The sequence below is a fragment of the Ascidia mentula genome, chromosome 6 (assembly GCF_947561715.1).
Source record: "Ascidia mentula chromosome 6, kaAscMent1.1, whole genome shotgun sequence".
NCBI classification, from domain to species: domain Eukaryota; kingdom Metazoa; phylum Chordata; class Ascidiacea; order Phlebobranchia; family Ascidiidae; genus Ascidia; species Ascidia mentula.
This window is the reverse complement of record NC_138571.1, coordinates 12809845-12834130: the sequence shown is the minus strand read 5'-3', so window position 1 is coordinate 12834130 and position 24286 is coordinate 12809845. Positions and strand designations below refer to the sequence as shown.

General features: G+C 38.4%; 1 protein-coding gene across 1 annotated transcript; it reads left to right on the top strand.

The window, feature by feature from the left end:
- Positions 1–9269: 9269 nt before the first annotated feature.
- LOC145907222 (uncharacterized) lies at positions 9270–23964 on the top strand. The gene is made up of 27 exons (XM_082994652.1): positions 9270–9523; positions 9949–10058; positions 10316–10424; positions 10812–10951; positions 11614–11768; positions 12381–12574; positions 13281–13436; positions 13808–14288; positions 14584–14680; positions 14747–15096; positions 15298–15441; positions 15894–15956; positions 16105–16218; positions 16595–16808; positions 17154–17235; positions 17515–17619; positions 18024–18217; positions 18620–18737; positions 19206–19305; positions 19549–19696; positions 19931–20093; positions 20394–20532; positions 21033–21157; positions 21383–21509; positions 21841–21961; positions 23155–23293; positions 23859–23964. Exons 1-27 carry the CDS (start codon positions 9270–9272, stop codon positions 23962–23964), a joined length of 4248 nt encoding a protein of 1415 aa, XP_082850778.1.
- The last annotated feature ends 322 nt before the right edge of the window (positions 23965–24286 follow it).

Here is a 24286-nt window from a genome sequence, read left to right as displayed (position 1 = left end):
TCTGGAATGGTTGTAAGCAGACGTGCGCTGGGTAAGTCTGGTCGTAATTGATTGCTTGTTTTCAATCTAATGCCACTTCGAACGTGTCATGCAATGCGTTGATGTCAAAAACACATTGAGTAGGAGTTGAACTTGACTTGAAATTTTCAGAATTCTAATGTCTCAATAAATGTTTTTTTTTATTGCGAACTCGCAGTTGACGCTAACCAAATTCGACAGTCATTACTAACGCCGAAATTTAGTGAATTCCATCAAAAAGAAAGAAAGATTTTATCAAAATCTTCCCTTTGGAATCCACATGCGATGCGATATAATCACCGAATCGTATTCATCCGCAGGCACGGCGGTTCGTATGACAGCTATGAACGTATGCCGGCGCCGGAGGCTCGCCAGCGACGCCTATTCACCACCTCACGTCCGACGCAAGCAACGCGTTAACGAACTCTTCAGCAAGTACCAGAGGCGTAGTACGGAGCCCGAATTCTTCACCGCGGTCTTTGCCGACTGTCGTAGAAACGAAGCACACGCGGACGCGACCAACGCCGGGGCAACTCTCAAACCGGTTCCTATTGCTACCTGAGGGAGTGACGTATGAGGTAGTTATATGTGCGGGCAGTATTAAATTTCGCTGGCTTTGTTTTTTTCCATGGTAGATAGAATCAACAACAGTTGTGAAGTTTTATTGAGCATGTAGGTTATTTTCAAGTAGCGATATATTTATTAAGAATCAACAGCGACTTTCTGCAGCAGATTTTCTCTATGTTCTGTTATTTTCATCCTGTCATTTTCAGGTCGCAAGATTCTATATGTGTTCGACACAAATAAGTTCCTAATATTTCTACACAAAACCAGATGGCTTTCACAAGCTTTAAATTTCCTTTTCGTGCTGTAGAATGTAGCAGAATTCAATTGCGATAATCACATCAAGCGATTTGAAATAGTTATTTGTAATTGTACGTGTCTGATTATGTTGCCCTATATATGTGTTCTGTTACAAATTCCTCAATTTATTCCTCTTCAATTTGTTGAAACATTATCAACCCGAGTTCTAAATAATGGTAACCGTATATTTCTGAATACTGAGGTTTCAATTTAACCCATCCCCATGTAATGTTAAATGTTAGCCATTTTATATTGGTACGGGCAGTTGATATATTGCGCATCGAACCAGGGCTCCTAGCGTGTTTCGCTTACTGCACATTTCCTTATGTTGGAACTGTATGTGGTGCGTGATTGCATAAATATTACATGTTTTGAGTATTCGCGTGATCTTGATTGTGCAATTCAGTTAGTCTTGTTCTTTCACGTAAATATACAAATGTAAAATCTTCAATGTTTGCTTCGTGTGTTGCAGTGTTTTCCAAAGGTTATTTCGCGGAACCCTGGACTAGAGTTGCATCACAAAATACTGATATAAGCTACTATCTGGTTTTCATAAGCAAAATAAGCTAAACAAACTAGTGGTTGGGCATGACAACAAAGCCAAACAGAAAAATAAGCGACGAATTTTGGGCAAAACCATGAAGTTGCTTGACCACCAGTGACGCCATGTAGGTATATATATATATATATATGTATATCTAAAACCTTGTTTCCTTGGCATTAATATCAATAAACCGCGAGGTTCAAGTTACAGCATGCAATGTCCAAGATATCTAAGAAACATAAACTATTTGTAATTACAAATCACCCCCAAAATGGTTTTAAAAAATGTGTGAATTGCTTGTTTTGCAAAATCTTCTTGCTTGGTTATCCATCCAAGTTAAGACTCGAACAAGCAGCACCATTGCGCAATAATGACGTGACGGGACATGTATTTTGTAATGCAGTTACAGCATTCACTCCAATCCAGGTAAGACGAATTAAAATCCCAGTATAAAACTAATTTCCTTGGTTCTTCTTACTTTAGTTGCCATAATCAAGGATACCATAAAATTTCGAGTTTCTGAAAAACCTAACAGTGCAAAACTTACTGCAACGCTTTGATAATGATTTCCGTTAATTCATTGCCCACGTGTTATTTTTTGCCCATCGTGGGCGTAGATGCAGCCTACCAGGAAAGAGCTTCTTATTGTTAAAACAATAAATTTTGTCTCCATATCAACCCTACATCAACACATATGGCAACATTTTAATATCGGGTACCACCTGCGTCTTTTTTTTCTTTGAATTTTCAGAAATTAAAGCAAAAAAAGTCAAAGCGGTTGTGGCATAAGAGGTGGCTGAACTGGTCTTTACTATAAAATGGATCAATTGTAAAAAGAATCCTAAACAAATATTCCGGTACAAACAACTTTCTTTCGAAGCAGTTCTCAGCAGGTAAACTTAGGGCACTCATTAACAAGTATCAGGGAAACATCAAGTGTTAAGTTACTTTTGAACATAAACATCATTCATATTCCAACAACGTTTTGTTTCCTTACTGAGGGTGTTGAATATCTATCAGAAAGAAATCAGTTTATGTAAGGTATTTACATGGAGCAAATATACATGCGTGAAAACATAAAGGAATAGCGGATAACATACATTCAAAATGCAGCACGCTATGTAAGAATTGTGAAACCGTATACTTTCTTTTTACTGGAAACAAACGTGATGAAACAAACATTGTCTACCTTCAAAGTTTAAACATTGTAGGCTAAAGGTGTGTTAATATTACGATACCAGATGCCGACTTGAACTTTGTTTTCAATGGGAAATGGTTTTTAAATATTATAAAAATGAAAATTAATGGCACAGAGTTGGGATTACAGGATCGAGTGCTTTAAGAGTTATTTGAAAAATATGTTACCGGATTAAACTTGGTACCAGCACGTTTTCCAAACCAAGTCGGTGTCAAAAACCAGATTTCTGCAGCAGCTACAATGCTGCGTGTGTTCGGTGCCAATTTCCTTAATACTTAGCGGCACACAGTATAGGTTACAGTTTTGCCAATCGATCTGCCACATGATATAAAAACGACGTTACTATAAAGATTTATGCTAGATGACAAATTTGACTTTTATATTTTAATTATGTTGACTTACGTACACCATTATAGAAAAGAAAACAACACAATAGCTGAAAAATTAATGGAACTTATAGGCTACGTATGAAATTTTGAATATTATTCTGAAAACATTTGAGACAAAAACAATTAAACGCAAAACCTCAAACAGTTGTCCAGTCCTTAGTTACTTTGGGGCTTTAATAACAAAGAACCATTATTGATTCAAGTCATTTATAAGCATTTCTTCAGGTGCATTAGAATAACATCTATACCTGCCACTGAATTTTAAGCCAGCCAAAACTAAATTTTGTGAAAACGATTGATGTCGAGATGCAGAAAACACATTCTTGTACGAATAAGAAGCAAACCCGTAGTTACTAAGCAAGGTTACCATTACGTGTTTATTTCTCAGATTTTAAAGAGCAATATGTTACAATCTAGAAATGTGTTTTGTTCATAATAAGCATATTTTCAATTTAGTTTGGATCAATTTTTCAATGTTAACATATTAGGAGTTCTGTTCGGTGGGTCAAAATCTTTCCGTGGCGTCCGAAATTAACTCATTAGATATATGCTTGCTTGCTGCCACATTATAGCCGCGATGCGCACACAATGCAGCGGAACGTGGGTTCGATACTGACTTCCGTCAAGCTATTGCACCACGGTATTAGCAATAGGGCCAATGCAGACTGAATTGCGCCATTTACGCCTTGGTTTGCTTCATCGAGAAGCTGCAAGTTTTCTGCATAAGCATTGACATAACATAACTCTCCGGTAAGGGTAAATGATATATACAGTATTTTCAAAACTGAAAATTTCCAAACGTGAAATCATTCTGATATCACACAACACAAACGCAAAAATTATCAACAAACATTTTTATAACGATTTCCGTTAAATCTTTGCCCACGTGCTATTTTACCCATCGTGGGCGTAGATGCAGCCTACCATGAAAGAGCTTCTTATCGTTAGCAACAAACTTTGCCGCCAAAATAATACAACAGCACATATATGGCAGCATTTCAATGTATTGGTTGCGAAGAATCTATGAACAACGCTTACTGTCCCTGATACGAGGCAGAATGTTATTAATGATGGATGTTTTGGCCACAGTAATCGGTCGGTTTGCGAACCTTGCCAGATAAAAAGAAAATTGTATATTACGTTTCAGTTCCCAGAAAAATGTAAACAATGCAGCTGTGTTGTACTCAGCATTTTGATCAGCAAAACAGGCCTGTGTAAGCTGTGACCATGAACAAAGTAACATTTTTGGTGCTCTTTGCATGTGTTATGTTGATGTGCTTGAATAACACTGCCGCTTGGTGGAACAGGAGACGTTCTAATGAAGCATCAATCTCAGAAGAAAGCACCGGTATGCCCAAAAACCGAAACTACAGTATCTATGTTTTTAACTAACTTTAATCATTTTCACCAATTTGTACATGTGTTGTAGTAATGCGGCAGCAGGAAATTGACGAGATGATGGCAATTCAAGAAGCTGCAAACGAAATTTTCAGAGAAGAAGACGTTTAAGTTCTGTGCAATGTTGTCGAAAACGATTGTGCATGGAGTTGCTTCAAATAACAAGCAAATAAAAGAATTAAATGAGTTTCTTTTTATTCAACAGTACCATAGGGAACGTTGTTAATTTACAATACTTATTCAGCAAAGCTTTTCTTTTCGTTAGAACTTTGGGAGCATTTAAAACACCTATCATTACGTTAAAATAGGACTGCAAGCATTTTCTTTTTTTTTTGAAGTAGTTACCAAGTTGGAGCCGAAGAATCGTAACCCATAACCGTTGGCTAATGATCTGTATTTCGCTCAAAGGAAAGGACCTTCACGCAAGACCAAACCAATATGGAGCAAAATAGTACAGCTCCAAACAAATTCGTTGCTTGTGCTACGTTGATTTGTTTGCTTTTGTTGCAGTTTTATTCAGTATGTAGAATTTCACCCACTAGCGCTACATTTAGAAAGAATCAGCGGCGAATTTCTGCAACAGATTTTTTCTATATTCTTTTACTTCCATCGTGCCATTTTCAGGTCGCTAGATTATATATATGTGTTAGACACAAATAAGTTCCTAATTTTTCTACACAAAACCAGATGGCTTGAAAACTTTCGTAAAGTTTAATTTTACGCTGGCGGCATCCTGTCCTGCTGCAGAAAATAGGAAAATTCCGTTGCGATGATCCAAGCAAGCGAAATTAAAAAAGGCTCTGACTAAACACAAGCTAAATTCTCTTGAACAGGCACTCTTTTGTAAAAGACTAACTTTTGTATTACAAAAATTACACTAGCTTTCTCGAGTTCCCCTTGCTTCGTCAGGTTAAAATAAACACAATGCAATACAAAAAAAACAAGCTCAAGGCGGTCGAAGAAAGAAGTCAAATTCAAGAGAATTTAGCTTGTATACATATAAAGATTGATAAGGCACGGTAATTAATCTGATTAAACAGTTATTCGTGATTTTATGTAGCCAACGTGTCTGAGTATATTGCCCCATCTGTGTCCTATCACGAATTCCCCAATTCGTTCTGCTTCAAGTTTTGAAAACTTTATCAATCCCGAGTTTTTCTCCCTAATGGCGTATATTTCTAAATACCTAGCTTTCAATTTAAACCACCTAATGTACTGTTAAATGTGATATTTATTGGTACTAGCTGCTGATATACCAGGTCATTTCAATTCGTTGCTTGGACTACAAACGTGTGTCCCCTACTGCTCAGCTCTTCTATTTGGAACTAAATGTGGTGCGTGATAACATAAAAATACATGTTTTGAGTATTCGCGTGGTCTTGATTGTGCAATTCAGTTTGTCTTGTTCTTTCGCGTAAATATACACATGTAAAATCTTCAACGTTTGTTTCGTGGGATTTTGTGGAACTCTAGGTTTCCATCACTAAATATTGAGATTTCCCTAAGCTACTGTCGGCTTCGAAAAAACTGATGTAATGAACTTCTTATCTATTTCAGAACCGCCAGTAATCAATCAATGGCAACAACTAAATTTGGCTTTAACAAAATGACCAAGTGTATTCGAAGTAGCGTAGCACATGCATTCAAAACGTTGTTTAAAGTGCAGATGGAAAAACTCCATTAACAGTTTTGCGCAATGGGAGGAACTGTAGTTGCAAAGTCCAAAAATTGTAGCCCAAACGCGTTGGCTAATAATCTGTATTTCGCTAAACTAGTACTAATTTAAGCTGTTCATGCGGAGCTTACAGGAAAGGAATTTGAGATTCACTGTTTTCAAATCAAATTTGTTGCTAATTAAAATATGCAGTATAACAGCACAGCAAAGATACCCCAAATGAAAGTTCATTTACTTGAATCGCCTGTTGTCTCTATGGCCAACGGAGACTCAGTAACAGATCAGCAAAAAATATTATAAATAATCCGTACGTCTGTTTAGCTTTAACCTGAGTCTTCGTTAGCCATAGAATTAACTCAGCTTTTTTTGACCAACAAAACAGGGCTGTGCGAGATGTGACCATGAACAAAGTAAAAATTGTTGTACTCTTTGCATTTGTTATGTTGATGTGCTCGAAGACCACTGAAGCTTGGCGGCGCAAGAGCCCCAGGCGACGTTCTGGTGTCGCATCAAGCTCTGACGAAAGCACCGGTAAGCACCAAAACCTAAAGGATATATGTTTTTAAATGCCATTGTTGAACATAATACGTCGAAAAAACGTTTTCATAAATTGCGAAAGTAACTACGTTTAAAAACAACCCTTGGTTAAAGCATTTCCCTATGCTATGTTTTGTGCAGCAATGAGACAACACGGAATGGGCGGAATGATGGCATTTCAAGATACTGTGGCGTCTACAGTTGAAATGAAATTCTTATAGAAGAATATCTGTTAAATTCTGCACCATGGTTTTGAAAACAATTGTGCATGAATTTCATTCAAACAACAAGAAAATGAATAATTTAGATATATGTCGGTTTGGTGGCGTAACAGTTTAGAGAAGAACTTTCATAAACTACAGAAATGGAATATATATGAGCAAATTTCCCAATAACACCTTCATGCCGTTTTGTTTAAATTGAATCCATCAGGGGTTTGAATACTTCATTTAACAATGCTATGTTTAGTTAGAAAATTGTAGTGAAAGTGCAGCAAATCATGTTTATCATGGTTATTTTGCAAAAAAAAAGAAACTAGCGGATGAAAAATATACAAAAAAATAAAATGATATGGTCACCGATAAAATCATAAAGGTTATTGAGTCAGGCGCCCATGTAAAGGTTATTTCCTCACGGAGAATCACCGTCTGCAGTAGGATCACAGCCAGTCGCACTGGGGAGGTGATGGGTTTGCGACAAGTTGCATGTGACGAAAGTTGGCCACGCGGCTGTGCTGATGGCCAACGCAAAACCCATCGAAACGCAAACGCCAACTCGGTTCTCAGAACGTTTCCTTTGATCCACATCGACAGACCTTAAACGCCCCGAGGAGAGTCCAAACGTGGTGGTAGTAGTTGGAGAAAATCATATGATATATTTGAGAATTTAGGTTGAAAATGTATATGTTTCCGTGACGGTTTGTTGGTTTAAACTTAAGTTATATTGGGTTTGGCGGACGAGATATTCAAAGAAACACTGATATCATGGACATCAAATTTCACATATGGATGCCTTTCCAAACCGTATGGTAGGAAATGAAACAATGGAGAAATTTCCTATATGTGTGAGAACCGGCGTTAAATAGTGTCAACTGCAACTAAATTTAGACACAATGTCCAAGTGTGTTCAAAACGTGGTATTTAACCAACAGAAAAAAACTTGTTTATCCATTTTACGCAATGGGCAAAGCTATAGTCACAAAGTCTTAGTCGAAGAATCTTAATTCAAACGCAGTGTAATAGGGCAAAAAAGTGTACGTCATATTTTTCATCGGTTTTGAGTGAGTCGTTCTTAAATCAATAAGCTGATTATGTGGAGGCTACAGGAAAAAGAGTAACACTGTTTTAAGTTAATTTATTGCTAATTAAAATATGCAGTATAACAGCACAGCGTAAAACAAAATTAACTCAGCATTTTTTTGATCAGCAAAACAGGCCTGTGTAAGCTGTGAACATGAACAAAGTAACATTTTTTGTGCTCTTTGCATGTGTTATGTTGATGTGCTCGAAAACCACTGACGCTTGGCGACGCAGGAGAGGTACCGGAGGAATGCCTGAAGAAAGCATCGGTAGGCCCAAAAACCGAAACTACAGTATTTATGTTTCTAACTAACTTTAATCATTTTCACGAATTTGTACATGTGTTGTAGCAATGCGACAGCAGGAAATTGACGAGATGATGGCAATTCAAGAAGCTGCAAACGAAATTTTCAGAGAAGAAGACGTTTAAGTTCTGTACAATGTTGTCGAAAACGATTGTGCATGAAGTTGCTTCAAATAACAAGCAAATAAATAATTAAAATGAGTGTTTCTTTTTATTCAACAGTAACATAGGGAACGTTCTTAATTTACAATACTTATTCAGCAAAGCTTCTCTTATCGTTAGAACTTTGGGTTAAAATAAAGAAAAACAAAATTCTATGTTAATATTGGTAGTAATTGGGTAGATTATATGTATATCTGTCGTTTCGATTATTGTAGGAATACTAACACTGTTAATTTAGCTAAAATAGAAACATCAAAACGACTGTCTAAACCTGTGCGTTATTCAAATGCAGCCCTAAAACATATCTTCGTTGTAAAAACAAGCGCAGAATTTTTTTCCATTAACAGGTTGCAATAAAACTGAACGTTAAAAACCCGATTGCTGGTACAAACATAATAGGCAACAAAGCATTGTAGACAGTAGGTTTAATTAATTGTGTAGTCACCATATGTATGAATGTCAGTTGACAAATGGCATTGTCTTCGTCATGGCGACATTTGCTGCCAGCAATTCAGTGGACAATTCTCATTATTTTATTGGGGCAAAGTAATGCACGGAAGTCAAGAAACGTTTATAATTTATTGTACTGCCCTGGTTGTTTAAAGCTCGTGTCATAGCTTACAGGTTGGCATGTCTTTAATTTTGTATAATACTGTAGAAATAGTATAGTGCCATGTGAACATTTCCAGAGGCTGCTGGATATGTCTGATTTTTAAATTGCCAGCTGGCATTGATAAATAAACGTTAGTGCCTAATCTAAATAGATAACAAATAAATTGTCCGTTTTTTGAATGAATGCTTTCGGAGTAGGCTATGGACGTCAATACTGTAATGCGTCTGTGTGTATAAACTTGTGGCTTTTGAATCCTTTACCGATTAGACATGGAGCCAGGCAGATCTGCAGAGATGCATTGGGCCGACCTAAGTGGAGCTGTTTGGTACGATCCAATATTTCGTGATTTCTTCAACAAATTTTGTTGCTTGCCAATTTTCGGACAAAAAATGGCTTTTCTGAAAGAAAACAACAAGTTCATGTTCGACCCGCCGCCACTGAGGGGCGCAAACCACAAGACTAAAATTTCGAATGAGCATGTGTGGATTTGGGCCGTTTGCAACCGCATGGGACTGTTTCTAAAGTAAGTATCCATATAAGTTATTTTCCAATTGAAAACACCACTACAATTAATTCAAGCAATGACTGTTTTAAAAACAGAAATAGTTTCTATTTGAGGAAAACTTAAATGTATGTCAAAGTGACTTTCTTTCATCGGTCAAAGACTGTTTTTGACACAGATATGATAACCTATTTGTAACCATAGCTTTGACAACCCTACGTTATCATACATTTGTGGAACTACATTATTCTGTTATATTGCAATGTTACACCACACTAGCTAAAAAACCTTGCCGAAAAAAAGCAAATGCTCTACTGCTTTCTACATATTGACAAAAACAATTAACTGCCTTGAGTTTGGCCTCTTAGGGACTTCCTCTGGCCTACAGGCAATGGTTTGTCACTTTAATTTTCAATCATTTATTTGTGCATTTTCTGCTTGTCCAGGTCTTCTGTTTGGTCCGAGTATTCTCTCTGTCGCCACCTTCTGGACATGAAGTTTTCCCGCAGCGCCCGAGCGAATCCTGCTGACCGAAATTCACCAGAAGAAATATTTGGTAAAACCGATTTACTTTAACAATGTGATTTGTAAATTAACAATAATTGCTGCATTAAAGAAATTTCAAAGTCCTGTTTTCTTTGGGTCATGCTCAATAATGTGAGTTGTCATCATTATCCATAATATTAATGGCGGACCTCTAAATTTCTCATTTACCGATCTTACGAATTTTCCGACGAAATACACTCCTGGCTAAATAAGATTAATAGCAGAATATAATGCGCACCTAACGTATAAAGTGACATCTTCAAACAGATGATGAATTGCTGGATCGTTTGCGAAAGCAGAAACTTCGCAAGGTCACGGATTTTCGAAAATTCGTCTGCATTGTCTCGAACTCGAAGATCGACAAGTGCATAATTAGGTATATGACTGCAATAGAAACGTATCGACGATTTTAACAAGCTAAAATAGCTATACTTTACCATTTTGGTGTTCGAATTAACTCTGCAAAAAATATTTTGTTATAAAATTGCTTCGAGTATGGAAAATGACGATCTGAACCATATAGACTGCAGATGCTAACCTGGCGATTGTTTCCGTAATAATACACACTCAAAGCACTAGCTTTTAAACAGGATCAGCGAGCACACACAGGCTTGCTCACTTGCAGCTTTTATAACTAATACAAATTCTTCATGTCACTAAGTAAAGGTTCTAAAGCACATTTTCGACTTGGTTGTTATTCTAAGCAGTGTGGGTTAATATTTGCGATCAAACGATTATGATTTTATATCGATTCGATTTTTAGTTTTTGGATCGACGCCGATCGATTGCGTTTGGGCGACGAAACGCAGAGGAATCTGATTCTTCGCGAAATCCAGCTAAAGTACTACGCGAAATCAAGTCCCTACTGTCTGCCCAGTGTGTTCCTTGATGCCGTTTACCCTGGTGGGAATTTACCTTTTTTTCCAACACAAACGTGTATATACGCTATGTGTACAAGCGTGCGCACGGCATATGGCATGACTTTTCATGATCAAAGTCCTATTTTAAGGACAAATGGATTAAACCAAATGAAAACATATCACTCGTAGTGTGTTGCGCAAAAACGCACAAAAAATGTTGGTTCGTTACATTTTTAACATAGCCATTGTGTTAGACTTGGAGCATCAAAAGGACAATAGGTTTTATACAGAGCTAATGTAGCTTTTTCAAATTTATGTTCTTAGAATAAATACAGGCTTTTGTGTAATCCAAATTACCCAGGTTAACTAAAATTTAAACTAATCTAAATAACCAAAAGTTTGCCTTTCTTACTCAACGCAACGATATTGTCATCTTTGTAACGCTTTCTACCTGAAGTACAGCCTAACTCTGTGGCATAAACTGGACTTTTCTTCAAAAGAGTCGCTTTTTTCGCATGAGTAACTGAACATCATCAGCAACAAGCTTGTTTGTTTCTTTAATGCACCGTGTCAGTCTCTGGTCTATAACTATAGTACTGGTGCACTGTTTTGAGACTGACTGGTAAACAATTCTGTTTGCACGAGCTTTCGCGAGCTTAATCTCGCTTCCTCAGGTGCTGCAAATTTAATCTTGTTTATGTGAAGATCGCACAGTCAACGATTGTCGAGGATTTGACTTAAAACGAACTCGACGTTTGAAAGATCTCGTGTTACGTAGATTGCACGGGTATTGGCTGCCTACATATCTGGTGGCTACACGCAACGACTTGGGAGCAAGGGAACAGGACAACCTGAAAAAGGTGCCATGGTTAGGGAGTGTGTGTTTGCAACTCTTATACCATTTTTCGAACTGGTTGCTTTGTGTGTTAGTATCGCAAAATTGTGACCGGTGCAAAAACAACCTAAACTTTTTGCAACAAAGACTATATAGGCTGAAAATGAAAGTAAGAATTTAAAACGACTTACGACAGAGTCAACTTATTCAATATGCTGAAATGCTATGAATCGAATTACGATTAATGTCTTTTAAAACTACTTAATATTCGTGAATAAAACCTGTTCCACCTGTAATAAATTGTGCTCAATATTCTATTGTTAATTGTTTAGTACCTGGTTTAGCATTTTGGAAATGTATGATGAGAGTTGCCTATGACATTAGTGACGTCATTTTTAGGTGCAGGTTTCTAAAACTTTGAGTTTAATAATTCAAACAAGAAGCCAAAGCTAATATGCTGCTATACATTATGTGCCTGTTCAGTTGTCTGTCTACCTCAGCGCTCTCTTGGTTGCAGCTCATTCCCAAATTGCATTGATAATGGACGCAGTGCGGGGTTGGATAATGTATAACAGCATATTAGCTTTAGCTTTGTTTAAATTTGCAGACGTGTTACCTTGTAAATATTCTTGCGCAGATCGCTGCAATGTGGGGACTTCGATACGAAGCGAACGTCGCGACAAAGGCTCTTCATCACTCGCCATACACCCACCTCGTGGCTGATCCAGACGTGGCTTTCAAGGAAGCGCTGGATAACTACAAGGCCATTGATTACACATCCGAGATGGAGGAGGAACGTGAAAACATCCTCGTCAAGGACCAGAGCGAAGTGTAAGGAACGTATGGAAATGAATTTGATTGGATCATATAATGCTTGTCATTGGCATTTGCATGTATGTGTAATAGCATGGACAGCAGACGTAAAACAAGTACTCTATGGAGTCTAACTGAGGAATAAATTGTTATTTTAATGAACCAATGTTTCGTGCAATCTCACTACACAGGTCCTTACCTGGCGATCACAGCTATCGTATCAAGATCACTAGGTTTACAGGCTTTGCTGCCCAGTACAGCCTATAGCTGGATTAGCCACTTGTCTAAATGAATGTACTTATTTGCCTTCGGCTCTAACAGATTTTCATGTATATTTATTTTAGTCATTTCTTATTATTAATATGAAGTCGCTGAATCTATAAGGTGTGTTTTTGTCAACTACAACCGCTCTTCAAATGACTTCTGTACAAAATCCCATTTCGTTGTAGAAAATCCCAACTTACGTAGGCATCATCTGTAACGCTAAAATTTAGAACAACGCAGTTTAAAACCTATACATAAACTTACATAAATAAATTCTTACAAATTGACAATCAGTAGTAAAGACCATATGTAGTGAAACGTCCTGTTGCGGCGTTGGCAAACTATGATCAAATATAAGCTTGCACAAAACTTCATAAAGCTAATAAAAGCGATGAGAAGGAAACGCTATTTGCAACATTTCTTTCGAAATCCACCAACAGCATTTTTGCCTCTCGCGCAGTGAGATATGGGAGGGAGAAAACCAACTTCTTCGCGCCATGCAGGATCACAGAGGTCGGCATGGTTCGGAAATGCTCGGATCCGAAAACATCGAGTTCATCCACGAACACATTTTTGGCAAAGAACACTCGAAAAGTCGTCCGCAAAATGAAGAGAGGTTAGAGATAGCAGGCTAAAACGCATTGTTAGCAAATAAAGCTATTTTTGGCGCAAACTGCCATGCTTCAATTCCTGTTTAGATCATCTTTAAATTAGGTTTCAATGATTAAAATGCGTTGAAGCTTCTGTGCAGGAAATAGATAAATATTTGTCGGTACATTTTAAGCCATAGGGCATTTAAACTCCCGCCGCCAAATCTTTATTTGGGATTAAATGCACAAACGCGAAGTTCAACGTTAACACCTATAGGCTCATCGTCCATCAATCTTTGTGAGTTATTTTGGATTTCTGACAAGCGAAGACAGATCCGTCACAAACAGGGTGATTCCTGTTGTCTTAATGACATTTTCGCATTCATTACTTCCACAGCTTTGAGCCAGACGTGGAGGCGGGGACCAAAGACACTTATCAGCTATTTCCTGGTAGGATGGTGTCGGTGAAGACCGAAGGAAGTGACGACAGCGTTTCTCGTGATGTCACATTGCCGGAAGTGACTCTGGTAACCTCCCCGAACGGGAGTCAAAAATCTGGTTCCCCTGAAATGCCCCTTTGGACGGTGGAAGTGACGCAGTCGAGCACAGATGTACAGGAAATGACGCCCGGACTCTCTGACGTCGAGAGGGGGGCGAAAAGTTTGCTTCATCTTGATGATGAAGAGGAAGAGGACTTAATTCAGCGATTCCGTAATCGTTCGTTCGCAATTCCTTCGGATAACATAATACAGCACCACACTGCTCCTCATCTCACAAACTCTTCCCCGAAGAAGAACAAAAGTGATGTTGTTGTGGCGACACCTAGCAACACAAGAATATCACAGAGGCACTCGCCTGGTGGCAGCGTTAAGTCGCACGTAAGTCGTATTCAATGATGTGTTGTAAAGGAGCTATGGACAAAAGGATAAGACGTGATTGCGCAACAGAATCGTGATTCTTGCACAGCTTACTGTTGGGCTGAATCCTGGTGTAGCAAAACGTTTAGGGCATGACCTTGACGGTGGCCAAAGGAAGGCAATTTCCAATACCAATCGTTAAAATACTATTGTGAATTATTTTAATCCGAATCCGTATAATTCTATTTATTCTTATTTAAAACGCTATGGAAGAACTTTTTGCGCCGCAATTACCCTTTGTCGCGTTTAAATGCAGAGAGTGTCCAAGACCTCGACCTGCTCCTTGCCGTCCCTACCGTCTCAATTCGACTTAAGTGACAACAGTTCCAGTTTGTGCACCAGTTCTGATCCCGGTAATAACAAAAAGTTTAAAAACCGAAGTTTTGCTTTTTAATCAACAAATTACTCGTAACCCGCAGCCAGCGACTACGACACCTCCTGCACGTTAGCGACCAATTCCGCCGCGTCATCACACAGTGACCTCATAGCCAGTTCGACAGGTAGTGCGCTGTGCAGGGAAGTGAGAGATGAATTTTTACGAAGGGTCGAACAAGGACTGGAGTTTTCCGAGGTTTTGGCGTCCGACGAGCCTGCTGGATTTCCGTTTCGCAAATTTCTTACCCACGATGATGACGCAGATCGGGCTGCGCATGGCGACGCCGGCGGGAAATTGTTGCCCGCCAGCCCGCGGATGCTGGACCTGTGGCGGAGTCTGGAAGAGATACGCCTGACCTATTTTAAACTCGATGCGGACGACCTTGCACAAAGGGTATTTTGTAAGGGTTTTGATAAAAGTCTTCATTTAAAGAATTGTTTCAGTTCATTAGGTAAAATTGAGGTTCGTAAAAACTATAAGTGGAAAACGGTTAAACTTGAAACAACACTTTCTTTTATTAGTTGATGCAAAAAAAGGCCCGGAACCAACTTGCACATAACCTTCATTCCACTTGTTGCACAAAAACTTTCGCAGGTACGAAGGTTGCGTCAAGCCTTCCACCAATACGACGAGTTGAGCCGTGATGACGTCACCTTGTTGGTTTCAGTCCTCACCAACTTTTACAACGATTCGATTTTTCCGGATGTGTGGGCAGATTTTCAACGAAGAATCGAAAAGGTGATTTTTTGTTTAATTTACGAGGATATTCCCTAATGGCCGCTTTTGTGTGCAATTATTTGTACCAATTCACTTTTTGCGCATTCCTAAAAAATTTAGAAACCGTCATTTCATCCCTACTGTCAATAACAAGGCATTTTATTTGACATGTACATGATGACATGTCTTGCAATTAAGTATTGGAATGTTTATAAAAAGAGATGTACATTAACACGTGCATATTGTAATTGTGTTAGTCATCCATAAAAACTTATCATCTGAATGGCATACGGTCATTTTAAAAAGGAAAATTCCAACACATTGTATATTTTCTGTGGCCTGATGGTAAGAACAGGTGTAGAAGAGCTTCTAATTAACAGTATTTCAATATATATGCACGTACATATATATGCACGTACATATATATTGTACTTATTGTTCACTATTTTCTTACTTTTCTGTACGTTCTTGAGGTCTTGGAGAGCCGCTGGGTGGCGTTTGCCGCAAAGGACCAGTTGGATTTCAAGTATTCAACCGTGAGTAGAAGAAAACATAAACCATTAAGAACATAACCCGCAGGATGACAAATTCTCAGAATACAAATAACAGCCACTCATATAATATCTTCTCTTTCACAAACTCAAATGCCTTTTTTCCATACTTTTTTTATACTTTTTTGCTCAGTTCACCACCGAGCAACGAAAATATCCCCGCCATCATTCTTTCCCAAATTTGCCGTCAGAAGTTCGGGTTCAGCCGATACTGAGATCTCCGATCGCGGACACTGAAGAATTCAAGGCATTTATTTGATTCTTATTTGAAGTTGGTTTAAACTTTTAAGTGTCGATATTACGTTATGTTGTACCTCATTAATCAGATACAAGGATCCACAACAGAAAAAGTTACGTGTTAAAATATTTCATGCTATTCCGTAGCCGAAAGACGCGTAAACACAGCAATGCTATTGTCCATACTATATCAGTCGCCAAATACCACATTTATTCAAACACGAAACTTATAAAATGCTTCATTTACGTTTTGTACCTCCTATAGAAGTCAGCCGAAACGTCGATAAAAATAAAGCTTGTCAGAAGAGCAGTATTTAGCAATAATATATGCCTGGCAGCGTCAGTAACAATTTATTTATGAAACGATATATGGCGTATTCCTTTAGGTCCAGGACCGAAATCCGCAGCGATATTTGTCAACCCTCGGTTACAGAGGAGAAGGTCAAATGAGATACCGAGTGTCACGTGCTTACCGTCTCCTGATGACGTCATGCGACCGTACACTCGGCCAAGATGTTCGCTACAGCGAATACGTCGGCGAGGAGAGCAGTGACGAAGAAGGAAATATGCCCCCGCTCAAGCCGAAGGTCTTTGCGAAATGTAAGCATTTTGTGTAGTTATTTGCTATTACTGTAATTAATGCGCGAAACGCATCTGGAAACTGAGTTTGTGGATTTAAAAGGGAGCATAAGGTTGTAACAGGATGCTGTCTTTGTTTGGCGACGTAACGTTGGTTTATCGTGAAGTTTATTCTTGCATGTAAAAGTAAATTGAAGGGAGTATATTGTGTAACGATATATGGTCAGGAATATTCTCGGGTCCGTTAGCGTTTATGTTTAATTGCAGTTGAAAACAATGGCGGCAATTGTCGAATAATGCACATTAATCATAACTTGGGTTGGAGGTATACGCGAGAGGGTAACCATTCTTTTACATTATATCAAGTGCCTGATATCAAGCCAAAGACGGTGGCAGAGCACAGCGCCAAAGAATATCCGAGACAGGGAGTCGATTACGGACTTTACAAGTGAGTTTTGTCAATGGCAGTTTTTACGTAACATTGGGAAAAGTTCTAATTGCTATCGTTTTCCTCACAATATCCTATATCACTGTAACTTTCCCTATTATTATATCTCATAAAATTCTTACAAATTTTTGACTCTGGAATTTAAATAAATATTCAAAAACTGTGTAGCAAGCCTCAAGAATGAAAAAATAAAAATATATTTGGAATCCCGTTGTGGTCGAAGAAAATCTGTCTTTGCTGTCGCATCTACAGCCGTGATCGAAAATTATTTCATTTTAGATTTTTCCGGGTGGTAAAGCGCCACACAGTGGACACGAGGCCAGTGTACATGCGTCCAATCAAGAAACATGGGGTCATGTTACGAAGGCCCTCCGTGCCCCCAAAGTACGCCCGTTGTTAACTTAATTTCATTTACATGTTTAAATGCTGAAGCAGTGGTTCCCAACCTGGGGGTTCGCTGAGGTCCATGGTTGAGCAAAAACAACCTTGAGGAATTTAAAATTTGAGTACAGTTTATTTTTTTTCTGTTCCTCTCTTTTAGTTGTTTTCGGTGCACTTCCATTCAAAGTTTGGTTTCTAATCTTTCTTGTCTATTACGTCACATCCACTCGTTTGTTTGAAGAACTATACAGTTTTCTTTTATGTGGAGGTCTGCAGACAAACTTTATAAAAGGGTTCCGTGACCATACAAAAGGGTTGGGAACCACTGGTCAAAGAGGAAAAAACGCTTAATCATTAACCGTGCCTTACAAATACATATCCACTCCACTCATCCGCTTTTAACGTAGAAATCTCCTCGAAGTCCTCCGGGATCCTCTTCACTTCGAGTTTTTCAAGCGCTACATGAAAATGCACAAGTCGGAAGCGCCTTTGCTTTTCTGGAAGTCGGTCGAGCTCCTCAGGAGGACGGAAAACCCGATCTCCAGGCAACAAAAGGCTCAGCAGATCCTCAAGAAGTTCTTTGGTCGTCTCGCTGGTGGAGGTACGGAGTAATTATGCCACAACTGTGCTTGACATAGAATAGATGGTAGACCTTCGCATTCTGGTCAATATTAACTGATTCTCGCAAAAAAGGCTGTGTATATTAGGTGTACGTTCTGAAATAACGTAACTACGTGATTAAAACTGTGTTGGAATAAATCCCCGGTAGTAGGTTTACAGGCCAGGCATTGCAGCCTAGCTGGATCAGCCACTTTTCCAGTCGGAGAGAGATTTGAAAACCCAAGCTCACATTGAGGTCACGACTCTGGGCTAACCAGGCCCGACGCTCTAACAACTGAAATAATTGTATTGCCCAATATACTAATGCACGGTGGTATTTATGAGGGAAACACGAAACCGTGTCTTTCGCTGGTATTAAAAATATCCGTCCATGGTAATTTAGGTATGATGCTACAGTGCGACTCTGGGGTGATCCAGGAAATAGCTGTGGTTGATACCGTCACTACTTCCATGCTGGTACAAGCGTCGCGTGAAGTTTACAAGAGCATGGAGAAGAACTGGTAAGATGCTTGATCGCGAAATCATCCTAAAATACTGTGAAAATGTGAATGTTCGCGGTAAAAAAATATTGTCGAACATCTTTTTTGATCAGCAAGTGGTAAACATTCCACGAACACCCAAACAAAAGCAATGTATATTGAAAAAAGTACTCAAAAAATCAGTGTCATAAATTACTGCTGATGCTGCCAGGCATGATTTATTTAATGCAGTACGTCTTTTCTGGCAAAAATTTTATAATATTAGTGTCACCCAACAGATAACATGGCAAAACGATGATACTAGCGTATAACTAGCGCTGATCGTCTCTTCTCAGGGGACTATTTGTATATCGGCATGAAACGGCAAACCCGTGGGTTACGATTAATCTGCACGGTCTGATTCCTGTAGTGTTTATGCATCGGACTTAGAAGGCCACCCGCCAACGTCTATCTGCTACTAAATTATCGTTTTAATTTCGTTTTAAACAGGGCTAACCGGTACTTTGCCACCTTTCCCGAACCAGATGCTGAAGAAGAACTGGACGCACTGGATGGAAGGCTGGGATTGCACGGAATTAAAACTAAACTGGTGAGCTTAGGAAGCCATGGGGGAAGGATAATTTGTTGGAAAACTTTATGCGAATCTGTAGCATTGGAATAAAACTGTTATTTTGGGGTATTCGATTCCTTAATTGTCTGTGATTGATTTCAGATAGCTGGATTCGAATAAAACAGCTGAACTAGAAAAACACTTAAATCAATTTAAATGTAAAATAACTTACCATTATCGTTAGTTTTATTCTTTTTGGTGAAAACCGTTGTTTGTACACAGCTCCACATATGGGAGGTTTTCACTGAGTTTATGCGACGAGCTGCTCGTTTTATTTCTTGTATGCGTGATGTCAGGCAGTTTGACCAGTTCAGGAAATATCTCACCACGCTACCGAAGCGAAAATACGACACAAATGCTGCTGGTGGAGGTCGGTGAATATATTCTTTGTAGAACAAAAAAAAAAAAATACTTGCTACAAGCCTAAAGTAAAAAATTGTCGGTTCATTTTTTAACAACATTACAAGAATATTTTTGATGTAAAAAACTTTTAGTTAAGAAAAGCTTCGGTGTATTTTTTAATTAGTCAAAATATAACTTTCAAACAAACAACAAATAACGCGTGAACAGTTGTTTTGTCCTTGACGTATTTTACGGTGTGTAGATGCTAGCAATACAGCTATGGCGTTCAGGAGGTTTCAGACGGTCGTGTACAAACACATGAATACCGACGTCACTTACAAATACACAAACAAGAAGTTGTTCGGTCGAAAAATCACGCTCGATTTTCTACCAAATGACTTGGCCTTCTGGCAAGAAGCAGACAGGTAAATTGCAATACGTCAGGATGTTCCCTAACATGCCTGGATTTTGTTGCGTTCGAATCTGCGGCAACAAGGACACTTGGTAAAACACCTTAACTGTCCGAAATTTTCATTGGTAATTCTTGATGATTTAATTCGCGTAATTCCTCCAATTGCGCTCGGCGAGTCACGTGTATTAATTAAGTCCACTTTTTGTGTATGTAATGTGTATGGATATCAAAAAAATGTATTTAGGCCTTGAAAATTGGTCAAGCTGACTGAGGTTAATAGTTGGATTTTAAACCGAAACTTGCATCCTTTTAGGTATGTTTCGATGTGTGACAACGTTCGGCAGTTAATTTTGCACGGTTGCTATGAGGAGTATGACAACCAACTGGTGGCAGAGAAGTCGGAAAGGATCGTGAAGTGCTTCCTTGACTCCTACGTTCCTCCGCAAACAAGGGTGAAAACTCTTTTACCGTAAACCACCAGATGACCTATTTGGCACATTCGCTCTGTTTGCTGACTTTACTAAAAATTTGGATGCAAAGGTTTGAGATTCGAACCTTTTGTTGCTTCCAAAGAAATCGCGCTTATGTTTGTTGGGTAGTCAGAATCGAAATTAGTTTATTTTGTCCAAAAGGGGCGTTGTGATCTAATATTACATGCTTCAAATTTACCATCCTAAATTTGCGTCAAATATAGGCCAATGGTAAACCAGGTAAAGGGCCGAATGTACATTTTCGTAGCAGTTTATAACAAGTCGATTGTTGATCCTACAGCAAGTTTCAAATTAAATAAATAGCTACAGGATGTGAAAATTTTCCAGGCATTGATGCCTGCTTGATAAACACGTATTAAAATTCATTTGCAAATACGAAGAAATTGTGATACTTCTTTGGACGTTTGTGGCAATATGTGGACATTTATAGACAGTGTGAAAGTTTAACGTTTTGGAAACAGGTGAATGTGGACAAGGAGGTAGCAACAGCCATTACCAAAAACGTGCAAAGTGGTACGAAAGAGCGGGGAATATTTCACGAAGCTGTTCTCAGCATATTTCCAATTTTACTTTACTTTTGGAAACAGTGAGTTAAGCCGTGTATGATAATAATCCATAAGAATCAGTGTTGCTTTTTTAATAATTCCATTAATTCTTACGGATGGTATGTATTTATCGTGCAACAATGCCCATGTTTAGTCTTTGCAAGGGACATATTATTTTCACACGTGGCATGTTAAACCTAAGGCCAAGTTTTTAACGGCTATGAAATAGTTTAATTTCTCACTTATTCTTACGTATTATTTGCGAGGTACTGCTACGAAAAGTTCCGCTACGTTTCCAAGAAGGTCTTACGAGACAAACGACGTAAATCCGTTCTACAAAGGGCGAAGAAAGTTGCCAGACACAACGCGAAAAAAAGACGGAAGTCACTGCAGGTTTGGAAAATGTTTGCTAGCAAAAGATGTTGGCAGGTGTAACATGCAGGTTTTCTTTTATACGGTCTATAAACTTACCATGTGATGTGTATTGTGTATCGATAAATAGTTTATGGCAGAATTTTCATGTGGTAATTAGTTTCCTAATTCTTTTTTTTGAAATTGCTGACTACTGAGTACTGTATACCTTTGTTTGCAAGAATTTTCACAGCCAAATTAAAGATTTTTATGGCAAAACAACTGTAATCATAATGCTTCACTCTTTTAAATACATAATTTTTCAAATAATTTTTCGAATCTGGCGCTTTTTGCAAAGAATGATTTCATGCAGATTTCGACCACGTCTATTGAATCGGTGGTTCCCCGTGAGAGCAGCAGTTCTCGATTTCCCGATTATGTGAACGGGTTGTCAAAGACGCGCGAGCCCTATGAACGTGTGAAAGGACTTCTCCGTAAGTAACTGTTACGTCTCGTCAATGCGTTCAGCCTGACTCGGTAACCCCTTTGGCTAAACCCTTCTCACCCTTATCAAAGATTGGTATAATGTGTAGAGTTACCACCTACACATTATGTACCTTGTGAGTGGCCTAGTTTTTTCTACTGCTTTTTTTTATTGCGGTGACGTTTGTTTCAGTCCGGCTGAAAAAATGCTATTGATGCAGCACCGACTCTGCAAAGCGAGCGTTTGACACTTTATTCCGTTCTATGTGAAATATTGTACCAGGCGAAACAAAAACTTCGATTGACTCTTGTATTTTATAGATTGTTGATTATAAGAAGGCTGACTGGATATTCCGCACCCTCAAAGTACATTCAGTGTAATTTTAAATGTTACTAGAACAACTTTGTGTCCACGCTTCTAGTTTTAGAAAACATGTTTCGCTTTTTATTAAAGCATCTTCAGTTCTACAAACAAAATAAACAGAAAAGACATAGTTAGACGCTAAAAATGATAAAACGATAAAAACTGGCCGAACAGTAGAAACCGCTCTGATCAGAGCGTCGTGCAGTATGTTAGCACCAGAGGTTTCTACTGTTCGGCCAGTTTTTATCGTTTTATCATTTTTAGCGTCTAACTATGTCTTTTCTGTTTATTTTGTTTGTAGAACTGAAGATGCTTTAATAAAAAGCGAAACATGTTTTCTAAAACTAGAAGCGTGGACACAAAGTTGTTCTAGTAACATTTAAAATTGAATTGATGGTTAACTTGTGTCACGTGAAAGAAGTGCTGCTGGTTAGGTAGATTTCATGAAGTAAAAACATTTTATTGCTACATTCAGTGTATATATTGACAAATGAAACAAACTAACTTTTAAATTTAGTTTCTAATTATAACAGTTTTAAGAATACATGCTTCGAATACGTGTTTTGCTTTATTGAGCAACATCAAGCATAATGCGAAACATGTATTCTAAAAACAGTAGCGTTCAACGTTATAAAAGTAATATTTGAAATTGTCATTGAAATTTCACTTGTGTCACGTCAAAAGATTGTTGCTGATGTTCAGGTTTTGATTTCGTGAAGTAAAAACATTTTACAACATTTTTTTAAACAAAAAACAAACAATTATAACAGAGAACAATTTCCATGACCAATTCTTTGAAAAGCATTTCTCTAAATTTTTTTTATATTTTTTGTTCAACAGACAGCGATCCGCCCACGCTCCACTTCACGCTGGAACACGGCTTGAAATTGATTCTCCCTCCGAGAAGAAGACTGGTAGAAAGGTTGGGAGACCCTGAGACCGACGATGACGCAGAACTCTTCATGAACGTGTGGACGAGGTAGTGAGACCGAACAAACATGTTTTTACCGGTGATTTAAACTTAACTCGTTCAAATCTAAGCACTTCGTTGCAATTGAGCTATAAGGTATACAAGACAAACTTTAATGACTTGTTTCCAACCGTTCCGGACTAAAGTGATTGTTATGATGAGTGAGATGCAGGCAAGGCCACTATTTTGACCTATTAGGTCTAAAAGTCGTCGCCTGGCTGCTTAGAAGTCCGGCGCCGGTCACTGAGCTGCACTGATGAGACTAAATATTTCGAAACTATGGCCTTGTCGGTAGCTCACTCAAGCATTATTAAAAAAAAATCTTTAGTTGTGCGTTTATCGGATAAAAGTCGCAGAATTTTAACTTCTACAAAACAAGAAGTTTCGATAAAAAAATTTTTTTAACGCTGTTTAGATACAGAGCTCACATTATGAAAATATGGTGAATAGCTTTTTATTCCCCTATATAGCCGCGTATCACAAAGACATAAAGCATAAAGCAGTATCGGATGGACGACGGGTTACAATATATCTGGCAATAGCACCTAAAAAATGTCGTGTTTTTTCGTGACAGGGGGGCGAAGGTCGTCAACGTCATTCGGGAAGGTTCGGATCCGAAGTTAATCGATCTTGAAGAGAGAAAAAAAGCGTTCCGAGTCAAATGCGATTTGATCGAATAATGCCAATAAATTTTTATTCTTTTTTCCCAGTTGTTGTTTTTGTAACCTTATTTTTGTCGACAATACGGCGTCTTTTGCTAACTATACGGCGTAACAAGGGGTTAAACCAGTGTTTCCCACCAGGTGGTACGCGAGCACTTTTCAGTAATTTGCGGATCTAGTTCGAATTTTAAAATCGTATGTTAAAATCTCAAAATGTTCGTTACTTCATCCCCTATGTTACTTTGTAACACTTAACTAGGTGGTACGCGTCGAAATTATTTTACCTCCAAGTGGTACGCAACCACATAAAGGTTGGGAATCACTGCGATAAACTATTTAA

Excerpts from the sequence above, each read along its gene's own strand:
- LOC145907222 (XM_082994652.1), top strand. The coding sequence starts at position 9,270 with ATGGAGCCAGGCAGATCTGCAGAGATGCATTGGGCCGACCTAAGTGGA. Across the intron at positions 11,769-12,380 it reads AACAGGACAACCTGAAAAAG|ATCGCTGCAATGTGGGGACT; the intron begins GTGCCATGGTTA and ends ATTCTTGCGCAG. Across the intron at positions 14,681-14,746 it reads GTGCACCAGTTCTGATCCCG|CCAGCGACTACGACACCTCC; the intron begins GTAATAACAAAA and ends CGTAACCCGCAG.